At 44.2% G+C, this 21,449-nt stretch overlaps 1 protein-coding gene across 1 annotated transcript in view; it reads left to right on the forward strand.

Moving 5' to 3' along the window:
• Positions 1 to 3,043: 3,043 nt before the first annotated feature.
• Positions 3,044 to 21,449, forward strand: part of nrg3b (neuregulin 3b) — a 189,301-nt gene continuing 170,895 nt past the window's right edge. Inside the window, exon 1 of the mRNA XM_041963277.1 lies at positions 3,044 to 3,878. Coding sequence (XP_041819211.1) covers positions 3,044 to 3,878 — 835 coding nt within the window. The remainder of the gene's footprint in view (positions 3,879 to 21,449) is intronic.

The following is a 21,449-nucleotide window of genomic DNA, read 5'->3' on the forward strand; positions in this document are numbered from 1 at the left end:
GCAAGGGTTTTGATCTTGAATTGTGTTTAGCAGACTCTTACATAAGTCACGTGAAATTAGGGAGCAGACATTTTCCTCATCGTACTCTCTCCTACCTGTTTTTTTCCCTCTACTATCTCACCTCCCTCTTTCTTTCTTTCTCACTCTCCCCTACTGTCTTTCATCCTCGCACAGATTCACACACATAACACACACACACGCACACTTTTTCAAGGGTTATTATTTCACAATATATCCACCCGCATTTTCAGTGATAAAAGATTTTTCCTGAACTCGTCGATTACTCCAGTTTCATTGTTAAAAAGAATCAATCATGGCAGCTTTAAATATTGTAATGCCACAACCCTGCTTCTCTTGAAGCAACAATGAATGAAGAGTCTCTGTGTTTGCTGCGGGTCTTCCTCTGCAGGCAGTGAAAGAGGCTGCATTCAGTGGCACTTTGAGAAAATTGGAGACACTAAATGTCTGATTAGCCCTTTTAGAGGCGCAACTTGTCTGAAAATGGCTTTTTTGATTAACGCAATTACAACGACAGAAGTTAATTGAGGAAAGGGAAGTTACACTTTGAAAATGTAACAGCACTGATGTGTCTGCCATGATGACGTGTGTGTACAAAGTGAAAATTAGTTGCACTTTCTGGTGCTTGTTCAGAACTACATATATCACATTAGGCACTGCTAGTAATACTGAATTGTGTCTCCTTTTGCACAATTCAAATTCTCATTTGTGATACGTTTAAAAAATCATGTGCAATAATGATTCTAACCAGAAGTTGCCCCATATTGTGATTAATGGCATTCTGGTCACATGTGCATTGTACTGATATCTGCCCTCGAAGGCCCTATCCATACATGGTGGCTGTGTTACAGGCTTTTTATAAACACAAGCCAGATCTGGCTTTCCTGTACTGTACCTTGAGTGTGTTTTTTCCACTCATATTCTGATATCAGTAAGTCGCACTGCCCATAAAACCTGACTGGCTGTGCGCCTAAAGCACTACTGTCCCTTGTGAACTGTAAAATAAAGGATTCATCCACTGCCCATGGAGGCATCAAGTTGAAGTAGTGCTTTAACTCGCCCATAAATTATGAGCCAGGTGTTTGGCTTGTTTGCTCTTGTGTGCCGCTGGTGGAAGACATCGGGGTGGCGGCTTCCTCCTCCTCCTCTTCTTCCCTTCTCATCCTCTCCCTCCCTCCATCTCACCGCTCCCTGGGGTGTGTCTATGGCATCGCCTCTCCTCTCCACGCCGCCTGTGTGTGTGTGTGTGTGTGTGTGTGTGTGTGTGTGTGTGTGTGTGTGTGTGGCGTGCGCCGCTGTTGCTGCCGCCTCCTCCCTCTGCCTCCTATCTGCATCTGCTGCAGAGCTTAGCCAACACGCATCTATGCTCTCTCTCTCTACCTACCTATTTCTGCCCACCAGAATCTCTTCTTTTCTTTCTTTTTCGCTGATGAGGGAGTCAGCGCACACCTACACCCGCGGAGTCTGGAGGGGGAGCGAGAGATGGGGCAGTCACTAGTCGTCACTTTGGAGTATTGAGGACGGCGGTGAACCGGAGGAGCGCGCCGGATGGGTTAGGAGCCGTGAAACCCACATCACTCACCGCGGATTGAGCAAGCCCCCCCCCTCCTCCCTCCCTCCCTCCCGCTCTCCTCTCTCTCCCTCTCTGTCTCTCCCCAGTCTGCAGCCTCCAAGAACAGCCGCCGCATCATTTTTTCAGAGCAGCAGCCCCCTCCCTCCCTCCCTCCATCCTCTCTCTTCTCTCCATCTCCCTTTCTGCTGCTTGCACCACTGTGGGAATGCAGCGAAGGTAAACGAGGCTTCTTTTTTCCCACCCTCCTCCTCCTCCACCGAACCCGGATCTGTCATCACAGTGGCGGACTGCAGACAGACAGCTCTGGAGACGCACGGCTGTCACTCCGGGAAAATCAGAGCGGGGTGGTCGGTGTAGGGATTGGACCCGGATCAGTTGGATTTAGCCCGCGACAGCCCCCCCCCTACCCCCCCGGACACCGCCGCTGCCAACACCACCCCATCTCAGTTGCGGATCACATCAGATCCCCTCTGCCCTGCCTCGCTTCAGTTTCGGTGGCTTTCGCCGACTCTCCCCTGGACTGGATTACCGGCAGCTGGAGCGAGCAGAAAAGGGTGACCGGGCATGGAGAACTGAGGGGCTATTAGAGGGAAAACTTGAAGTAGCCGACAGAGACACCCGCAACAGCAAAAGGAAGCCCTGTAATGTGTGTATAACAGGTGAAATGAACTCAAAGCTAAACCTGATAGACTAAAGGAATAAAGTAACAGTCGGTGGTTTGTATTTTAAGGACCTTATGCGGCCGATAATCAACCAATTGAGAGTGGAGAAGGGTGCTGCCGTAGCCTGGGTTGTTGATCTACGCACGCACACACGCACATGGATTTACAGCTCCAGTCTGAAGCGGATCGATATCCTTCTCCGTTCCTTTTCTTCTCTTCTTCTTCTTTTCTCTTTTTCTTTTTTTTATTTTTACATCGGCTTTTTTAACAAGGGAGTGAAGCATCCTGGGATTTATCATCGCTTCGTTAGCGCTGAACTACAGTGAGGCGCCCCCCTCGCTTCGCTCTCTCACCTGTCCATAACCTGTGTGCTCGTGCGGGAGCGTGTGTATTTTCTCGTGCATATCTGTGAGTGTGAGAGAGAGAGAGTGTGTGTGTGCGCGCGCGCCTGCGTGCGTGTATGCTTTGTGTTTGTGTGTGTGTGTGTCTGTTGGGTTTGTTGTCCGCCAGAGGGAGTGTAGGTTATATTGCTTGTGTATGCATTTGAGTGCTGTGCCAGCTTTTAATTAGTAAAACGTGACTGTGAGTGATTGTGCCTGCTCCTGTTTGTGGGGTGCTTGTGCATTAGTTCGTGGTTATGTAGATATATAGGCGAGGCATTGTGTAGGTAGTTACTTAAGATGCCCAGCATTTCTCCTGCACCACACCCCCTTCCTTGTATATGCCCTTGTACCATTTGGCCACCTGTTTGACCTCCTGAACACCCCTAGAGACGAAAAGCTCCGGCAGGATGAGTGAGCGCTCCGGTGCAAGCACTCTAGCGGCCATGACGCTGGAGGAGCCAGGGGCTGAACAGGCATCTCCCCGAGCTCCGGGCCCACTCCGCTGTGGCCCCTGTGCTGTGTGGCCTCGCCAGCAGACGTGGCTGTGCGCTGTGCCCCTGGTAATGGGTTTTGTGGGACTGGGACTCAGTCTCATGCTGCTGAAATGGATTGTGGTGGGATCTGTCCAAGACTATGTCCCCACTGATCTGGTGGATCCTAAAGGTAGCATCGGACAGGACCCTATATTTCTTTCCAAACCCAGTGCCATGCCCAAGGGGCCCGACATTTCCACCGCAACCACTACTTCAGCTGCGGCTACCACAGCAATGGTGGCAACCACCACGCCTCTAGCCGCGGACGGTACCGCTCCAGCGCCAAGAACTCGATCGGGGCCACCAGCAAACCACTCAGCCAATGGCAGCACTGCCAATGGAGACGGCAACCGCGCCCCACACCTCCACAACCGCGTTGGCACTCGCATTAGTGGGACTGTGGTTACCACTTCCACCACCCGCGCCACCCGGCTCACCCCACCACCCAGTGGTAAGGAGGTCACCCCTCGCAGCACTGTCAGAAAAGGAAGCAGCGCCAGTGATGGACGTAACGGAGCTGCCAACTCAAAGCCAGGACACCCTTCTGCTACCATCACCACAACAGCACCCACCACAACCACAGCAACTGTGAAGACCACCGCCAAGGTGCAGCCGACCACCACCCAGCCGGTCAAGGCCACGACACGCTGGAATCACGGGCGCCCAGGAAAGGGTCCAACCACACGCCCACACCACCGCTTCCGAACACGTAAGTTCCCTTTTTGGGTTTATGGATTTGTGTGAGTAAGTGCAGCTGTGTGAGGTTATCTGTGGACACAGATGAGTGTTTCACAAGAGCTCTTTCCTGGGCCTTTACGGCTGTAATAATGGTATGTCACTATAGTTGCCAGTTATCACATATAACTGTATCCCTGGGTAAAGAAATGGAAAAAACTCTTTTGTCTGATGTGCTTCGATATGACTCATGGACTGAGAATATAAATTATTGCCTTTCATATCCACCCAGAAAGTGGATACTCCAGCAGCTTAACGTTAATCGTATTCATTAGCACAGACAGATATCAGGGGATATTCTCAGTATTTTCACCCCTCTCGTCTTTATCTTTCACTTGTGCATTAATCCGATATGAATCTTACCTCCGGAGGAGTTTTTTTTTCCTCTGCTCGCTGGTTGAAGTACCGTTAAAGGCAGGGCTCCATCTAGAATTTGTTTTGTTTTGTCTGGTAGAGTTGGGATGTTAAAGCTTTGTGATGTGTGCTGTGACTCAGGACAGCATATTTGTGTTATGAAAACAAATCACAGGAGCTGGTGAGGTGTCGAAGTGGGAGAAAGGTTAGCTCTCACCTCCTGTCTAGAGGAATCAGATATAGCAAGGCCACACATCTCATTTAGATGAGAGGATACTGGGAGCAGAGTGTCGCAGGTACTGCTTTCACACTGCAGGGATGATGCTGAGGGGTAGCAAGAGAGAAAGAGGCTCAGAGGGGAAAATAGATGGATACCGGGATGAGAGTAAGGTTGCAAAGGACAAGTGGATATAGATGAGACAGGAAATGGAGAAAAAGAGGAGAAGTACTTTGTGAACAACATAAAACTGGAGAGGTCGGCGAAGGAAGGCAGAGAATGCAGGAAGCACAACAAAGCAGGAGAATGAAGAGTGGGAGCTGTGAGAAGAGAGACGGCAGATGGAGTGGGCTAAGTGAGGGAAAGGCTTGAGGGAGATAAAGGGTATAAAGCAGGGGAGCTGTGAATTTTGCATATTCAACATTGTGTAAAGAAAGAAGGCTTCTTGATTATTCTCTCCACAAGGGGCATGTTTTTAACATCACAAGGTGGTTGGGTTTTTTTTTTCCAGATGTGGGTGGGGCAGGATGTGAGTGTAATCATGACTACTGAGCGTGGAGGTTTTTTTTTTTTTCTCAAACTCTAGTTGCTCCATTTTCTAACAAAATCTGCTGGAGCATGGGATTTAGCCGGCAGCTTTGATTTAAAACTCCCTTTTCGGCCATGATCACCTAAATTCAGCTGCATGCTCACCTTAGCTTCCTATTGTTGTGCCAATGCAAATGATCCAGTGACAAGCAAGTACTGTGATGAACATGTAAACATGTAAAAATATGAGCTAACTGGTTTTTCAGTGGGAGTGAATGATACAACAGTCGTTTTCCTGTTCTTTTCTTCAGCAAGTGCTCTAGAGGGCAATGGAAAAAAAAGCATTAATACATGAAAACTGAGACCATCTCTCCACATTTCTGTTGTGGGTCATATGTTTGTGCAGCGGTTCCGGTTGGCTACACTGTATCCTCTCATTTATCAGTTTGATGCGTCATTGGCATCGATTGCACAGGCAAACAGTCATCAAGTGACACAATTTTCCTCTACTTTACCTCAGGGCAAAATATTTCAGCATAGCAGGTCAGACATTGGATATTAAACCATTTGTACTCTTTTTGCGCCTTAGCAGAAAATAACTTTCCGAGTTGAGATTGAACATTGGCTGTGGTCAAGTTGAATTCACAATGGATTCCAGTGGTAGCAAAAGTATAGAAATGCCAATAGACGGCCCTCAGACTCTTCCTGCACCGTAATCCACTGGTTCAGAGTCAATTACGTCACTTGACAAAGAGCTGCCAAACAGCTGAAAGCTGCCAAACCGGGCAGCCCCCTCAACATCAGGACACATCTGTTTGTACTGTATACTATAAAAGGGCACTGCCTTCAAAAGCTAAAGCATACTTAGTAAAGCTGCCCTCAATTAATAAAAGCTTCCACATGTACACTTAATTTTCAGTGAAGGCTGCTGTTGATAAGTCTCCAGCCTTCGTATTGACATCATACAGAGTGGGCTGACATTTGGGCCCACTTGTGGAGCCTTTATCCCTGTGTTTAGGAAATATCTGTCAGGCAACAGGTGGCGCTTTTCAGGCACCAAAACACACCTCTGCTATGCTCACTGAGTTTCAAATCACAGGTTTTTGATAATATTCTAGTGAACTATATGTGACCAGATGTGAATCTCAGCCTCTTTCGTGTTTGCCAAAAGCATCACCATGACAGCAAGCATTATTGAAGCTCTTTGGTAACCAGTGGTAATAATTGACAATGTCAATGTCAGGGATGAAAACCTTGAATAAAATAATTGTATTTGTAGAAATGGATCCTGTGGGTCTGCCCCTGTCTGCTACTTGAAAAATTAGGAAAATTAGGAAAGGGTTTTATTTTGGAAGACAAAACATTGTGAAAGTACTTTGTAGGGAACATCAAGTGGGAACTCACTCACTGACTGTAATATACTGCATGTATCATGATATTATATATATATATATATATATATATATATACACACTGTATATACATATATATTTATATATAAAAGATATAATGATACATTGATCTGACACGATGTGGCTTTTTCAGCTGACATTTCACTAATAACATTTATTGAAATCTCTCCTTGCAGTTAAATTGCTTAGGGTCTCACTCTGATACAGTCTTCTCTCCTGGCCCAGGATCTGTGCATGAATGATTTGCTGCCATTGACTGTAGGCTGAGACATCTGTGGCAGAAATCGGGTATAATTAGCTACTTCTTGCTTGTCAAGAAGCAAAAGAAATCCTTGCATAGTCGCACTTTAACTTGGGCATGTGCCATTTGAAGAAAGACATTTGATACCACAGAAGAAGCATGTTAACAAAAGTCATTACTGACTGAATCGACGTGTTGAATCTGCTGTATTCACCCATTTTTAGAGGTCCTATTTTTAAATCTGTGCAGAACAGGTCCTCTTGTGCAAAACCACAGCTGTAAATCCACTGGTTTATATAAAGCATGTTCTTAAAATAGGCCAATAAATTGTCACACACTACCAGTATTTGTGAATGATTTGATTTTACACTGAATTTCAAACAATAAACTTTTGGGCATATGGCTAGAATTGAATGGTTAGTGTTCTTTGTCATTACTTATTCTGTTAACCCACAGCTATGCTTTGTCTTAAATGGCTTCTTGTAGCTATAGTAATCTATCTAGTATTGACAGTGCTACTATTACCATTCACACTCAGCACTCATAAGGGCAAAACACCAGCCTTTTATGAAGCTAACTCTGGATCTTCGAACGTAACTTCTTCTAAAGCTTGGCTGTCTCAAGCTCACAGTGATAGTATGTAGAGTTGTGCAATGCAGCGTATTTAAAGTGTAATCACACACAGAAAATGTGTCGGCTGATGATGAAATGCTCTGTAAAACATCGCTTTAGGTGCATTTGTCTTTACCCACAGCAAAGTGATCTCATATTTTATTTTAAGTTGTGTGCTAATGCAGTTATACTATACAGTCTTGGGTTTCAGATAATCTGGACTGCATATACGAGGCAGTAACATGCCCCCCCCCCCCCTCTATTCTACTCTATTGCTATTGCGCCTGCTGCTTGGTGAAGATCTAAATGAATCTCTGTCCTGGAAGAAAGACGAGCTCTGTCCGCTGGGGATAATGACGTATTTTACTTCCTTCTTTGTCTTTTTTCTCGTCTTTCGCCCTCATTCTCCCTCTTTCCCCATGGTTATTGTGTCTGCTTTCTGTGTCATTGTATTCCTCCGTCTATTTTTGCATTGCTTTTGTGCTTTTCATCGTCCTTAGTGCGTTAGCCCCTCAGCTCGCACTCGTGAGCATATGGGCAGACGCAGGAAAAATTGGCACACTTGTGAACACAAAGACAAGCATGTAGCGTGTGTGTGCCCATACTCATGAATCTATCATGTGTTTTTTTGTATCTGAGGCTATTATGTATCCGACTCCAGTCTCTACATACAAGCCCCATTGGCTCAGAAGTAGGGAAATAAGAGGCGAATGTAGCAGTGCACAATGGATGCCTGTTGGGAAACCACGGGATGCAGCGTTGGATCAGGGCCCATCCCACTCTCTTCTTGGTTGTAAGAAATCTTCCTTAGTGAAGTGTGGTTGTAATTCCGTGCACACCTCACTAGCCTGATTCCAGACTGGTGAAGGGCCAGCCACATTGAAATTTTTGTCAGGCGATTCAAAGGTCTGGTGTTGCTCTTCAGTTGAATCAATGGCTGTTTCCCGAGTTGAGGAAACAACCGAGTCAGTCAGCGCCTTTCATAGGTGGGCCTCGTTTGGGGAACGTCATCTGTGTGAGAGCCAGACGCAGCTTTCAGGGCTTCTGTAAATCAACAACAGCCATTAAATCAGAACAGCTGTGCACTGAAGGCATTTAAAAAAAAAAGAAAAGATGAGAAAGTGTTGCTGCTGCACTCCCCATGGGTTTAATTTATCCGCTGGCTCCATTTGCACTTAAGAAAATGGATCTGGAGGATTCAGTGCTTATAGGTAGTCCTACATCTTGGGAAGGTTTTCCTGAATTCTTACTCTTTGTTGATTCATCTTTATCCTAGAAAATAATTTGCCTTAAGTAGCCGTGTTTCCATCAACTAATTTTATGCACATTTTGAATTATCACACCAGAAAAGAAAATAAGTTCATCAATTTTAAACAAAAGTTTTTATGCTAACTTGAGTTGGTTTTGAAGAAGAGTCAGTGCACTCTATGGGAGATGGAAACACCTTTTCTGAATGACTATGACAACTGACATGAAAGAATAACTACAGTTTCCCTAATTCAATAAAAATTCTGAAGAACATTTTTATCTTCTTCTTCATTGGTGGTTGGCAAACAACTGATTTTGTTTCCAGTTCCCAACCTCTTCTTCTTCTTCTACTCTGTTTATTACAGCCAGTGTAATGCAGCTTATGCTGCCAATGTCTGATGAAACTATGCTTTGCATAGTCGAGTTTTATTTGCATTTTCTTTCTTTTCCTTTCGGTTAGATGGAAACATGGCTTTGACCAACATGGTAAAGCTGATTTCTGTTAGCCGTCGCTAGTGCAAATGACGTCAAGCAGATGGAATCTTCAGTTGCAGTGACTGTTTAGGACCAGTAAACTCCCTCCCAAACAGAAAACAGCTCAACAAGAGGCCAGTGTCAAACTGAATGCTGGGCCGGTAATGAAATGACATTTCAGCCTGAATACGAGGTTAGCATCATGCAGTCGTGAAGTCAAAAGCCAGTCAGATATTGTCCCACAGCTGATGTTATTTTCCAGTTAGGAAAACACAGGAGAGCGACCGTTTTTTCTGATGTCACAGAAAAAAAACGACCAGAGATGAATGTTTTTCCTGACACGCGAGGCCCTGTCCTTTTTTTTTTTTTGGTTTGGTTTTGTTTTATTTTGTTTTGTTTGTTATTTCCTGGCTATACATGAAGCCTGCACAAAGTACTACTGTAGGACCAGTGAAGCGTGTAAGGGGGATTAAAAACAAAGATATAAATCCAGTTTGCCTTTCTCTCTCTCTCTCTCCAGGGAGGTCAGACTCAGATTTGCCAGGCTGCCTCTGAGGCCCCTCTGTCTCTCCTGAGACACGCTCTGCTTGTTCGTTGAGGCTGGCCCAAGCAGGGCTGCCTCTGCACAGCGTGTGAGTGCAGCTGCAGCGATTTACAAATATCTTCCTCGTTGGAAAGCAAGCTGTCATTCCTCAGCTTCTGTCATTTTGGGCTCTAAGTTATTAAGGAACATTTGAACCTGAACTGTTTCTTGTTCTCGGCATGTGATTCGCCCATCTACAGTTACACAGCCTCCTTATGAGCCTCATAAGAGCAGCTCGATGGTGCAATTTGATGTTAAAACACTGAGTAATACTTTAAAAGATCTTTTTTTTTTTTTTTCTTTAGCAGTGGGGCTAGTGCCAGGGGCTGTCAGTCACACTGAATTAGATTTTTGCTCTAAGGAAATACCTATTTGACATGACTGCAATACAGATGTGAATTCTGTCAACGTTGGCCGGTAGCGGTTTTAAAGAATCTTAATTATTTAGAATGAATGAACAGTTATTTCAGTATCTATAGAGTGCCTGCATGAATGTTGGGATACCAGATATAGAAATTATTCATATTAGCATTGCTGGAGCACGCATTAGCGAAACGGTGCCTTCAGACATGCTATAGAACATGGAATCTTTCTGACACTGTGAATATGGACTCCATTAGCGTTTCTGTTGTGCCAAAAATCTACATATACCATCTCAAAACATAGAGCTTTGGGAAATTAATCACAGATTTCTTTAAAAAAAAAAGAACCATCCTTATAATATTTGCAGATTCATCAAAAGATGTGTGATATATTTTGCACATGCAAATGAATGCATCTGTGCAGCATTCTGTACTGTTTGCCCTGAACATCTAGCTAGCAGAGATACTTGACACTGATGGGCACCAATTACAAAGCAGAATATATCAGTGTAGTCAGTGGGGGAAGCCTGCAGACAAATTATCCTAGAGTGACAGCCCAGCGAATGCTTGAAATTTTGTGGGAATTGATCCCATGCCCTTTCCATTGCTAGTGCCGTGCTCTACCCACTGAACCTCACAGAATCAATAAAGAAGAGGGAGGGAGAGAGCCCCTAGTAAGGAGAGCTGAACGAGAGGGGGAGAGGAGAGGCAGCAGAAGGACAGAAATAGGGTGTGTTGGAAAGGAAAAATGAATTTATTTGGGGCGAAGACTGTCAAAAACCATAAGAGCATGCTCCAGAAGTAAGGATCCAGCTGCAAGGTAAAGGCATATTCTCATCACAGTTGAGTGAATGAGCCTTGGCCAGACATTTTACATATCTCAAACCACCATTCTACCCGTTCTATTGTTATCTCTCTCATTTTTATGCAGATTGCCCTCAAGGTATTATCCATATTTGAATTTTCAAGTATTTCACTTCCATCCTGTCACCACAATGTCTGCATGATGTATCCAATACCCAACTGAATCAGAAGGTCTGTGTAAATCAGTGGAGGGTATCAGTGTATTATATGATATTATACATTATGCATACATTTTATGGCACAATTGGCGTGTGCGTGTCTATGGATTATTGTGCTATGCATCACTCTAACTTTTGGTAAGAGTTTGTAACCGTTAGACCACAGGAAATGAATCTGTTTTCATAATCGATTAATCATTTTTGTCATTTGTTAAGCACAATTGACAATCAGTCTCTGATTCCACTCTCTCAAATGTGAGGAATTCATGTTTTTATTCATCAGATATGATGAATAATAAGAATAAATTGAATATTTTCAGGTTTTGGTGGAATGTTAACTGAGAATTAAAAGGGTTTGTTGCAGCCCTAAAGCACTGTAGGTATATTTGTAGTAGTCTGTGCTCTTTGTCCAGTACTTATCATACATGACCATGATGCATAATGCTGTTGAGGGCATGCTAAAGAGAAACAAGCTAGCATTGATGGGTGAGCAGCATAATAATGGTTTGGACACACGAAGGTGAAACTGCTACCAAAATGTGTCATGTTGGTTTAGCGGTCCAGTGCAGAGCCTGCTGCGCAGCATCCGAGATTGGAGCCTTGGACTTTTGTTGCATGCCATCCTCCCTCACACAAACGGACATTTGATCCTCGAGTTGAGCCTCTTAGGCAACACTTCCTCTCAGGCTGTGTACATATCCCTCAGTTGATTTGGCAGACCCTAACCACGACTGTGGCCGTAACCCTAAGCTTAACCTTTCATGACCTTAAGCATACAGCGTTTGTTGGGAATACTCAACGGAGTGGGACCAAGTGTTTCCTGGGGGACTTTGGCTCGACAGAACCAGGAATCCCCAGTTTCTCTCTCTCTGTTTGTCTTGATGCTCTTCAATGTTTACGCTGCCATATAGGCAAGACCTTGAAGATACATTGAAATGAAACACACCAAAAATTGCACCACGCTGAAAGAGCAAGACCAGACTTCGTATCTGAATACCTCCAACCAATTTTGTCTAATATTCCAAATCAGGTGTCCGTTGCATCCCGTGTCCTGCATGCATGCGCAGGCGCCCCAGTGAAAGCTTGTGTTGCTACTGTAATAGATATCTTGTGAAGTTTGATGCTTTTGAGTGTCGTTTCTCTCTCAGGTGGCAGTCAGGGGACTCATAGAGAGCTTGTCTACTGTAAGTACTGACTGAGGCCATCTTAAGGCTCCTTAATGTCACCGTGTGATTTATGTAGACAAAATGTCCACCGGGAGGTGGCAGAGAGAAGAAGAGGTAGGGCGGGTGGGCAGGGCGGCGGCTAAAATATTAATGTATGGGAAGAGAAACATGTGGAATGTGTGTTACCGGATATGTGAATAATTGATGAAGCTTCCCTTTTATAAAGTGCTTGAGATGTCCCATACTCAGTGGTCTAATGGCAGAGGCATGGTATGGGATTTTACTGTAAGGTATTTGCCTCCACAGGCTGTCTTTCAGAGGTAAAAGCACCAATAGCCATAAGTGACTTTTCATAACATTAGAGGTCCCTGGAAACAAAATCAGTAAAACTTCAGATTCACATTTGGCCTCTTTTTGCTCATCTGTTTTCATAAATGCGGCCCAGAGTTAATGGTTACAAATGCTTCCACAGAGAAATAAAGGTGTTCTTAGCCTAAGGAAAGAAATAATCCTAATTGAAAGTAAACAGTGGGATCATTATTGTCTCTGAACATGACTCCCTCACTTTATATCTTTTCAAATTGGACGAAATGGAGGGTAGAGAACAATTTTAAAGACTGGGTTTAGTGGTGGTGGTGATGTGAGGGTGCTGGGGGAGTACTCACTAATTCACTCATTTTAATCACACGCTGTCATGCCTACTTACCCACAAGCCTGCCTCAGTGCTGTTTTTTGCATCTTAGGAATGGGTACTTTGTGGAGGCCTGCCTCTAATCAACAAAACCCCAGTGGTTCATTCATTCATTCATTCATTCACGGGCAGAGAGCACAGTGACTTGCTGATAGCTCAAGGGGCACTGAGATATAGTAGCGCATGTGGCTGTGGCAGCGCAGAGAGGATTACAGTCCATCATATCTGATCTGAGACTGTTAGATCCCAATATTGAATTACGGACCCTGCGGGGGTCTCTGGTTCCGTTATCAATTTGCAAACGCGGAAAGGAAGGGGGTGGGAGATTGGGGGTTAGGGGGGTGGAAATGTGAGGCAGGTTTTGGTGGGACGCGATGAATCTAATAACAGCCAATTTTCCTTTTTTTTTTGTTTTTTTGTTTTTTTTCTTCAAGGGACTGCAAGTGGCAACACAACTGCAGTGCCATGCGTGATTTAGGTATTATGGAGCTCGAGTTCTTCCCTATTCAGTTATATATATGGTCCCATTTTGGAGGGATTACAGCTGTAGTGGCAGCATAAAGCCTTCATTAAACATTATAAATAACATATTTATGGCCCACATATCCTTTAATACAACATTTTAAAAGCTGTATGAGGGTTTATAAAAGGAGAACACCATGTGTATGCTTTTAAGACACACATGATATATGATGCTTTCGAGTTTTATTTACATTAAATGACATTTTCTGTTTGAGTAGCAATTCATATAGAAATAATCTCAGATGTAATTTCAACCTTGCACTTATAATGTTAGCCTGAAAAACAGCCTCGGGTTGTATTCGAGGCCTCCAAACTTCTCCGCATCTACGCAGCATGGTCTGTACAGTCACGACTTCAAACTGAGGTATGCGCGGCATGTGGAACATGATTTCTCACCATCCCTGCTTCGCACATAGCATCTGGGAACATGACGAGCCTGCAGGAAAGTGTGGATTGCGGAGGTAGCAGCAGTCGGATTGATTCACTGCAATGTGTGGCCTGCTGCCACCCCCAGTGACGGGAAATGTGCCATGGCGCCCTGGTTGAGATAGAGAGGCTTGTTGTGGCGTGTGGAGGTGGAGGTGGAGATGGAGGTCACCCCTCTCTCTCTTTCGCCTCCCTTCCACTATCATTCATGCCTCTATACTTAGTTTCACCCTTTTTTTATTACCATCCTCCTGTCCTCTATTTAAAGGCAGCCTCTTGCCTCTCTCTTTGCTCTCAGTTCTTCTTTGTGGGCTTCCTTCATTCAGCTCACATCGCCGACAATACCGGCCAATGAGAGCTCTTATCTTAGGAGTGTACCGGAAGAGATAAGAGTATCATTCATCATCCCATATTAGCTATTGTCACTGCTTCCTGCAAATAATTCCCAAGGAAATTCTGACAAGGAACCCAGACTATTTCATTATTATTATTATTATCAGTTGTAATGCTTTTTCACAGAGGCCTCTGAAGTTCTTCAGCCCTCCTTTTAAACAGAACCGTAAAGCTGCACAGGTGTGACATGCTTACTCACTGCTTTCCATGACAGATCCGTGCCTTATACAATCACTTTCATTCACACCTTTTTGCACCTTATGGTAGATGTTAAACGGGATTGCAAATAGATTATCAGACTCATCTGTCATTTTATAAAGCATTACATAATGACAATATGCCTCAATTGCACAAGTGGAGGAATTAGCTCATTTTCCTTACAATAAAATTCTCAGAGCAGGTATTTTCGCAAATAAAATGACACCCCTCTGTGCCCGCGCCTTCAAAAGGCAGTTTATGAATACATTTTCTGACCTGAGAGGTCTTTTCTTCCTCTCTCTGAAAGTAAATCCTCCATGCTTTCTGTTCCTTCTAGATGTTTTAAGCAGGACTTTAACTATGTCTCAGATATTGTCCTGAAAATTAGATACACATCCCTTGAGAACTGGCTTTTTTTCCGGACTCTTTCAAAAACTGCTGTTGTTAAGACTCTCGAGAAAGCCTTACCTAGACAGTGAGGCCCAAAGTAACCCATTTTAGACATTTCCTTTTAGAAGAAAGAAAACCTTATCTGACTTACAGTACTACCGCCTTCAGTAATGTTTCAGTTATGGTTTGAAGAATTGTTTCTTTAAGAATTGTGTTCATACATACATCCCACGGAGGACGTTCTTTTTTTTGGAGCCTGTTGTTCCAGTTAAAGCACACTGATAAGCTATTTTAACACAGCTCACGGCGTGTTTTGAAGAACGCTGGCTCCATGTATCATTAGGACCTCACTCTTAAGTACCTTTGATTGTACATAAAGCTTTAAGTGGCAGACGACCAGCCTGCACTGTAGGCCTCCTGTGGTTTTATGTTTGTCCACAATCACTGTTCTTACCACTGTGGATTTGTTAGATGCTGAGACGCAGAAAGAGAAGAATTGAAGATGCAGCATTTTTTTAAACTCTGCTCCCAAGCTATGGAGTACCATTCCCCAGGATATTAGCCAGGCAACTTCAGTGAGACGCCTTAAAAAGCCGTCTATTTCAGTTGGCTTGCAACTATACTTCTAACTTGCAACATTTCTGTGTCCCTACACCTCTTATTAGTGTCTTTTATTGATATTTGCCCCTTTTTAGCTAAGCTTTTTTTCATTATATGAAACACTTCAAATTACATGTGATGTTTTTAACAAAGCATTTATATAGGAGCCTTCAAAGATTAAGCAACATCTCATTTAGGTTTTTAAAGTATTGTGTTCCTGTGTAAACTGAAAGATAACCTAAAGTCCCTCATGGAGATACAGCAGATGGCATTATTTTCAAACACTGTGTCAGGAGCCCCAGGTGTGCAGATCATGGCATTGATGAATAGTGAGAGAGGGAGAGCCTGAGTGGAGAGGGAGATGGAGACAGGCATCGACTAAGGTCCTCTCATGTTATTTTCCTGGGGGCGCGCACAGCTTGTCTCATGCGGTAATCCATGCATGGTAAAACCTTATCCATGGGGATAATGTCAACTCACTCCCGAAGATAACAAGACAAAAGCCCTTGCCTAACGCTCACTCCGGAGTGCGTTTCATATTCCCGTAATCTGCCATCTTACATGGCTCTGTTCTATGGATTTGTTGCCTGAGCTTGCCGATTAACACAAACATACACACTCTGTGGCTTTGCACAGTTGCCTCCTATCAAAAAAGGTGGTGGACACAAGTGACATTTATTTCATTTCACCTGCATCAGGCGCCCTTTTCTGTTTGAGTAAACACAATTGTAAATATGTGGTTCAAGCACAAAGGCTGCATTGGAGAACGGTGAGTAGTCGGTGGAACTGCAGCTGTTAGTGCACAATACATCACCAATCAGTGGAGAGCAAACACATTTATCAGCCGTCCATTTTTGCCTTGGATGTAAGTGTGCCAGGTGTTTTTATTACTCATGGCGCTCATGGACGCTTGATTACTCATGGCAAATTGATTGAGCAGGTGGAGAGTTACTGTACATAGCCTGCTGTGCCGCTTAGTTAAATAGAGGAGCCAGTCGTCAATTATCGTTGTGTAGAAGTGTGTGAGTGCGACATACCGTCCTGGTGCGTGTGGAGTGTTGCAGTTCTTCAGTAGCACAGGACAAGGCTCAAAAGATCATGAAAAGACATTTGGCAGTGGAGCTCATGCTCAAAGTAGCCTGAGAGATCCAAGGTTTAAGAACACTGAATCTTCACCAGACTGAGAGAGCATCCATCACATTAACACCCAAACCTGTCAGACAACTCAGTGAATTATATATTGAAAGTTCCCCCCAAACATCCAGTCAGAGACATCTTTCTCTCTGTCTCTGCCCTCCATCTGATGCACTGCATTGAATCATTGATAGGACATCCACAACAACAGCACTCCTCCCTATAAAACACCTGTCACAGACAGCCTGAAAGGAATACAACCACAGCGAGATGGGGAATCTGTTTTGATCTTTTGAATAGGGAGCATGCGGCAAAATGATGCGTATTGGACCTTGTGTACAAACAACGGCGAGATAAAGCTGTTTACCGCAGTACCTGATTCAACGCTTTCAAAAACGATTTCTGCTGCAGCCGCCTGTCAACGGGCAGTTGAGTTTTTGCCCAGCGACCAACGAAAACTGGCAACAAATTCCAATCGTTGCAATTTCTTGAAACAACGCTGAGGTATGAGCCCTCAGTCCTCTCCTGTTGTGTATCTGTACTTACTGAGGAAATGGAAAACCAAACCCTATTATGCACTTTCCGTGATGGCTTTTAATGGAATGGAATGAAGGGTTCGGAGCAAGTGAGACACGGCCGTTGTAGTCGCTAATATGCACTCCTCTCTAAGTCATCAAGTATACTCTTTGATCCCAGCTGGAGTCAGGGATGCTTCAGGGATATGATGGAATATTTTATTGCTGTTGTGGGAAAGCAATTGGTGGGTTTGCCTCAGTCCGTCTCTTTCACCCTCTCCTTCTCATATTAAGTTAAGCTTTAAAGCCTCAGCTGGGTACCCAAGTGACTATTTTGCATGTTGTTACTCCTAAACCGTCTGTTTTACAAAAGCACCATGTTCCTTCTGAATTTGCGAATGTGAGTGTGTGTGTCTGTCTGGTAAGGGTGGTATTGAACTGGCGGTGTTTGGCAGGGTTAGTGAAGATGAGGCTGATGCTCCTGCCAGAAAGAGTCTGTGGCATTAAAGAGAATAATGAAGATTAAGCTGAGATCGGGTAGTGGGAAGATTGGAGGGTCAGTGTCTAAGATCAATGTATGGAGGGAAGTTAAGATAGATGAAGGTGAGGGCAGACAGATTTCCTGTTTCTCAGAAGTTGAAACCGTCTTGATTAAACGAACCCGCATTTCTCTGAGTGGCCACATCAAGGCTCGATCAGATAGGAAAATAATGCACGAGGCATAATTCACGCCCTCCTTCTTGGCAGAGGGTTTGGGAGAGTTTTCAACAGGCGCATCCCTCAACACAATCACGATATTTTTGTACTTAACTTGCAGCCAAAGCCTGTCGTTTTTTTAAAGCAGAGAAGTTCACCTCTCATTCATCGCAATTCACTTAGAGAGCATTTTCTTTCCATTTGGACTCGCCCATATACATCCAAAGCAATGCATGCAGTATTATAGTATATAATATTAAGCAAGCTGGTGCTTTTGTGTTGGGTCACATCCAGGGCAAGGCCATCAAACACCGGGCATAAATCAGAAAATAGACCCGCACTTCTTTGGTAATCCACAACAGCTGGTGTGTGTGTGTCTGTCTGTCTGTGTGTGTACATAGTAGATATCATGCATGTCCACACGAGCATGTGTGTGTATGTGCGGGAGACACAGAGGGGAGATAGCAAGGCCAGATGGGTCCAGCTGTGGATCTGGTGGCCTAGATAAAGGCTAGATGGGTGCCACCACCTTCATGAGGTGCCAGCAGAACATTTAGAGTAGGTGTTAAAAGCTTGAAGGCTTTGATGGATCCAAGCGTCCGGCGGAGAGAGCGCTCATTAGCAGCTACTTTTTAATTAAATGGTGGAGAATGTTAAAAATTGATCGTCTCACTGGGTCATGTTTGTCTGTTTAAGGCTAAGATTACCATGACCACTCTGATGTGTCAGCCAGGAAACTGTACTTACCTACTAAGAAGGGCTGAAACTAATAATTCTTGGTTTTATCAATTAACATTACTTTTGAAGGCTTAATTGTTTCATTTCATCATCAAAAAGTAGTTAAACTGACCGTTATGTTATCCAAGATTAAATCCCAAACGCAAAGATAAATCAATTTGCCGTAATACGAGAGCTGCTAACATGTTTTCGTTTCGTTATTGATTAATCTGCTGATTGTTTTTTCAATGCATTGTTGATGAAATTTCAATAAATGCTCACCAAGGTCAGAATGAAAAGGTATATAGTATGTCTTCAAGCAAAAACCGCAAAAAACAGAGAATGTGCTGCATCTTTTCACTGTTTTTGCTTTACAAGGACTGAAACTTTTAATCGATCATCAAAACAGTTGCAGATGAAGTTTCTGGCAATCGACTAATCGATTCATCGACTAATAGCTTCAGCTGTAATGTAAAACAGATCAAAAGTGCAAATTGTTACATTTTAGAGGCTGGGGCCAGCAAACGTTTGCCTGAATAATCACCAGAAATCAGGCAGCCATCCCATAGTTTCTTAACTATCAGCTGTAAATGGGTGGGAAACTCTGGAAAAACAAAGGAAAATTAAGAAATGGAAAATCTGATCAGACAGTAGTTGCAGCCTGTAGCGGCCATTTCAGACAGCCTGAGCACACAGCCCACTCCCACACAAACACTTAAATGGCCATTATGAGAGGAGAGGTGCTGAGCCGGTGCTGGCCTGTAGAGAAGGAGGAGGTGAGGTAGCCAGCCTCTGTCCTTTTTCCAGGGAACTCTAGGACAGCGAGAGCCTTCACCAGCACCCCAGGGAGAGGGAAGACAGATTAATGCAGAGGCTTTAATATTTCAGATGAAAACGTATTACTGCTCTCTTGCTCTTTCTTCCCTCCACCTCTCTCTCTCTCTCTCTCTCTCTCTCTCTCTCTCTCTCTCTCTGGCTCAGAGAAGTGGGCCTGAAAATTTTCGCTCGCTCTCTTCTTATGTCTTCCTCTGTGGCTAGAAGCATGAATGTGTTTTGCTGAGGGGTAGATTTCCCCGTCCAGAGCTTCTCTGGTTCACTCGTTGTGACAGGAAGTGGTAGATCAGCAAGAGACAAATCTAAATGAATGGTGGGGTGTGTTTTTGTGTGTGTGTGTGTGTATGTGTGTGTGTGTGTGTGTGTGTGTGTGTGCAGCTTATCTGTCTGTCTGTCTGTATGCCAAATGCTCTTGACCTTGCAACCAACCCACACTGTCTATCTCTGGAAACATGTTATATCTATATATCCTCTTGGGTGAGATATCCTGTGGTTCTGTCCAGTTGTCTCTCTGCCCTGAAAACCTCCTCGAGAGACACCACGCCCAGCGACACCTCATAGGTCAAACAGCCACAGTCTTCATGCGTCAGAAAAAATCCATTGTGATCACATGTTTCATCTGATCCGGTGGCTTCTATCCTGGCTTAAGAATGGAGATTCAGCATATTATATACTACAGCATGCATAGGTTTCCAGCATGTCTGCTGGCAAGAAAATCCAGTCTAAGAAGATTAGAACGGACAAACCCTCTCCACATGTGTGTGATCAGGCCACATAAAGGAGCTTGATGAACAGGGCATGTCATAAGGCATCCCCTAGGGGACTCATGGACTGTGCGCTAGGCTTTTAGAGAGTGATGGGAAGAATCTAAAACATCTTCTCTGCTTATTTAATGGCAGAAACATTCATAGATACTCCAATCTTTACTCATCTAATGCTCAAGTTGCTCTCCATTACAGTTTTGTCAAAAACAGACACCAAAAAGACAGATGGATTTATTAAAAGAACTGGATGTTTTCCACGTTAAGAGTCTTCAGGCTTCAATATTTTTGGACCAAAAGTAAACGCATTAGAGCAGTCAGTGTGAGCACCAGCCCCGGGTTACATCTAATGACAATTACAATTCTTTCTATGATATGCTGGGCATGACAGCTGCAGTGTGGCTACGGTTAAGGAAAGATAGTGGTTATGGCAAGTAGGACATCAATGTAAATGCAAATAGTAATTACAGGTCTGACCGGAATCGAACTCCCACACAAAAGCCTCCAGCACTAAAGTGAGATGCTCTACGCTTCCTTAGCAACACCCCGCTTGCTGCATGGACACTGAACGCTGGATGTAAATCATGCGTAGCAAATTAGGCAGTGTGGAATTAATTCCATGTGATGCTGATACTGCTCCACACACATGAATGACACATAAACAATTTACTGATACGGCTCTGTTTAATTCACACTGGACCTATTGCTGCATATTGTGATAATTCCAATAATATCTGAATGTGCGTCATGCTCAGTACATTTTAGCTGCCTCCTCTGTAATGGTTTTGTCGGGGGGAGGGGGGTTGCAGACACGTGTGCCACATGGTTGCAATTGTAAGTGTAGTTCTGCAGATCCCAGCTCTGTTCCTGAAGGCTTAGTGTGAAGTTGTACCTGATTAATCCATGTTGAGCTATTGTAAAAGAACATATAAGCAGAGTGGGTGCTTGCTGACACACAACCCAGATTGTTCTGTTTGAAGTACAATCTCCACTGTATTCCACTTAACAGCCATCCATTACCTTGCTACATGTGCAGGTCAGGGTCACTGTGACAACATGGCACAGTACCTCACTGGGGGGGGGGTGATTAGCCCCTGGTCCTGCAGGGAGTACATATCCCTGCAGTGTATCTTGGGTCAGACCCTGGGTACCATCTCTTCCTGGATTAGGAAAACCTCCAAAGGGATATCTCACAGGTGCTCACTACTCCAGTGTTTTTTCAATCGGGAGCTTGGGCTGGCAGGTTCATTCTGTGCTTTTTCTCCTGCTCATGGTGTTTGGTTGATGCATACTATTTAAATTGTCATTCTTCATCTGCCCCCGCTCTCGGGGCCTGAGGCTGTTCGTCGGAGAATGAAGTTCTCTTCCTCCCCGTCTTCCTCCTCGCACATGTCACACGCACAGGAGCACACACGTGCACACCTAGGCACACGGAAAGACACATGCTCA

The sequence above is a fragment of the Chelmon rostratus genome, chromosome 21 (assembly GCF_017976325.1).
Source record: "Chelmon rostratus isolate fCheRos1 chromosome 21, fCheRos1.pri, whole genome shotgun sequence".
Lineage (NCBI taxonomy): Eukaryota > Metazoa > Chordata > Actinopteri > Chaetodontiformes > Chaetodontidae > Chelmon > Chelmon rostratus.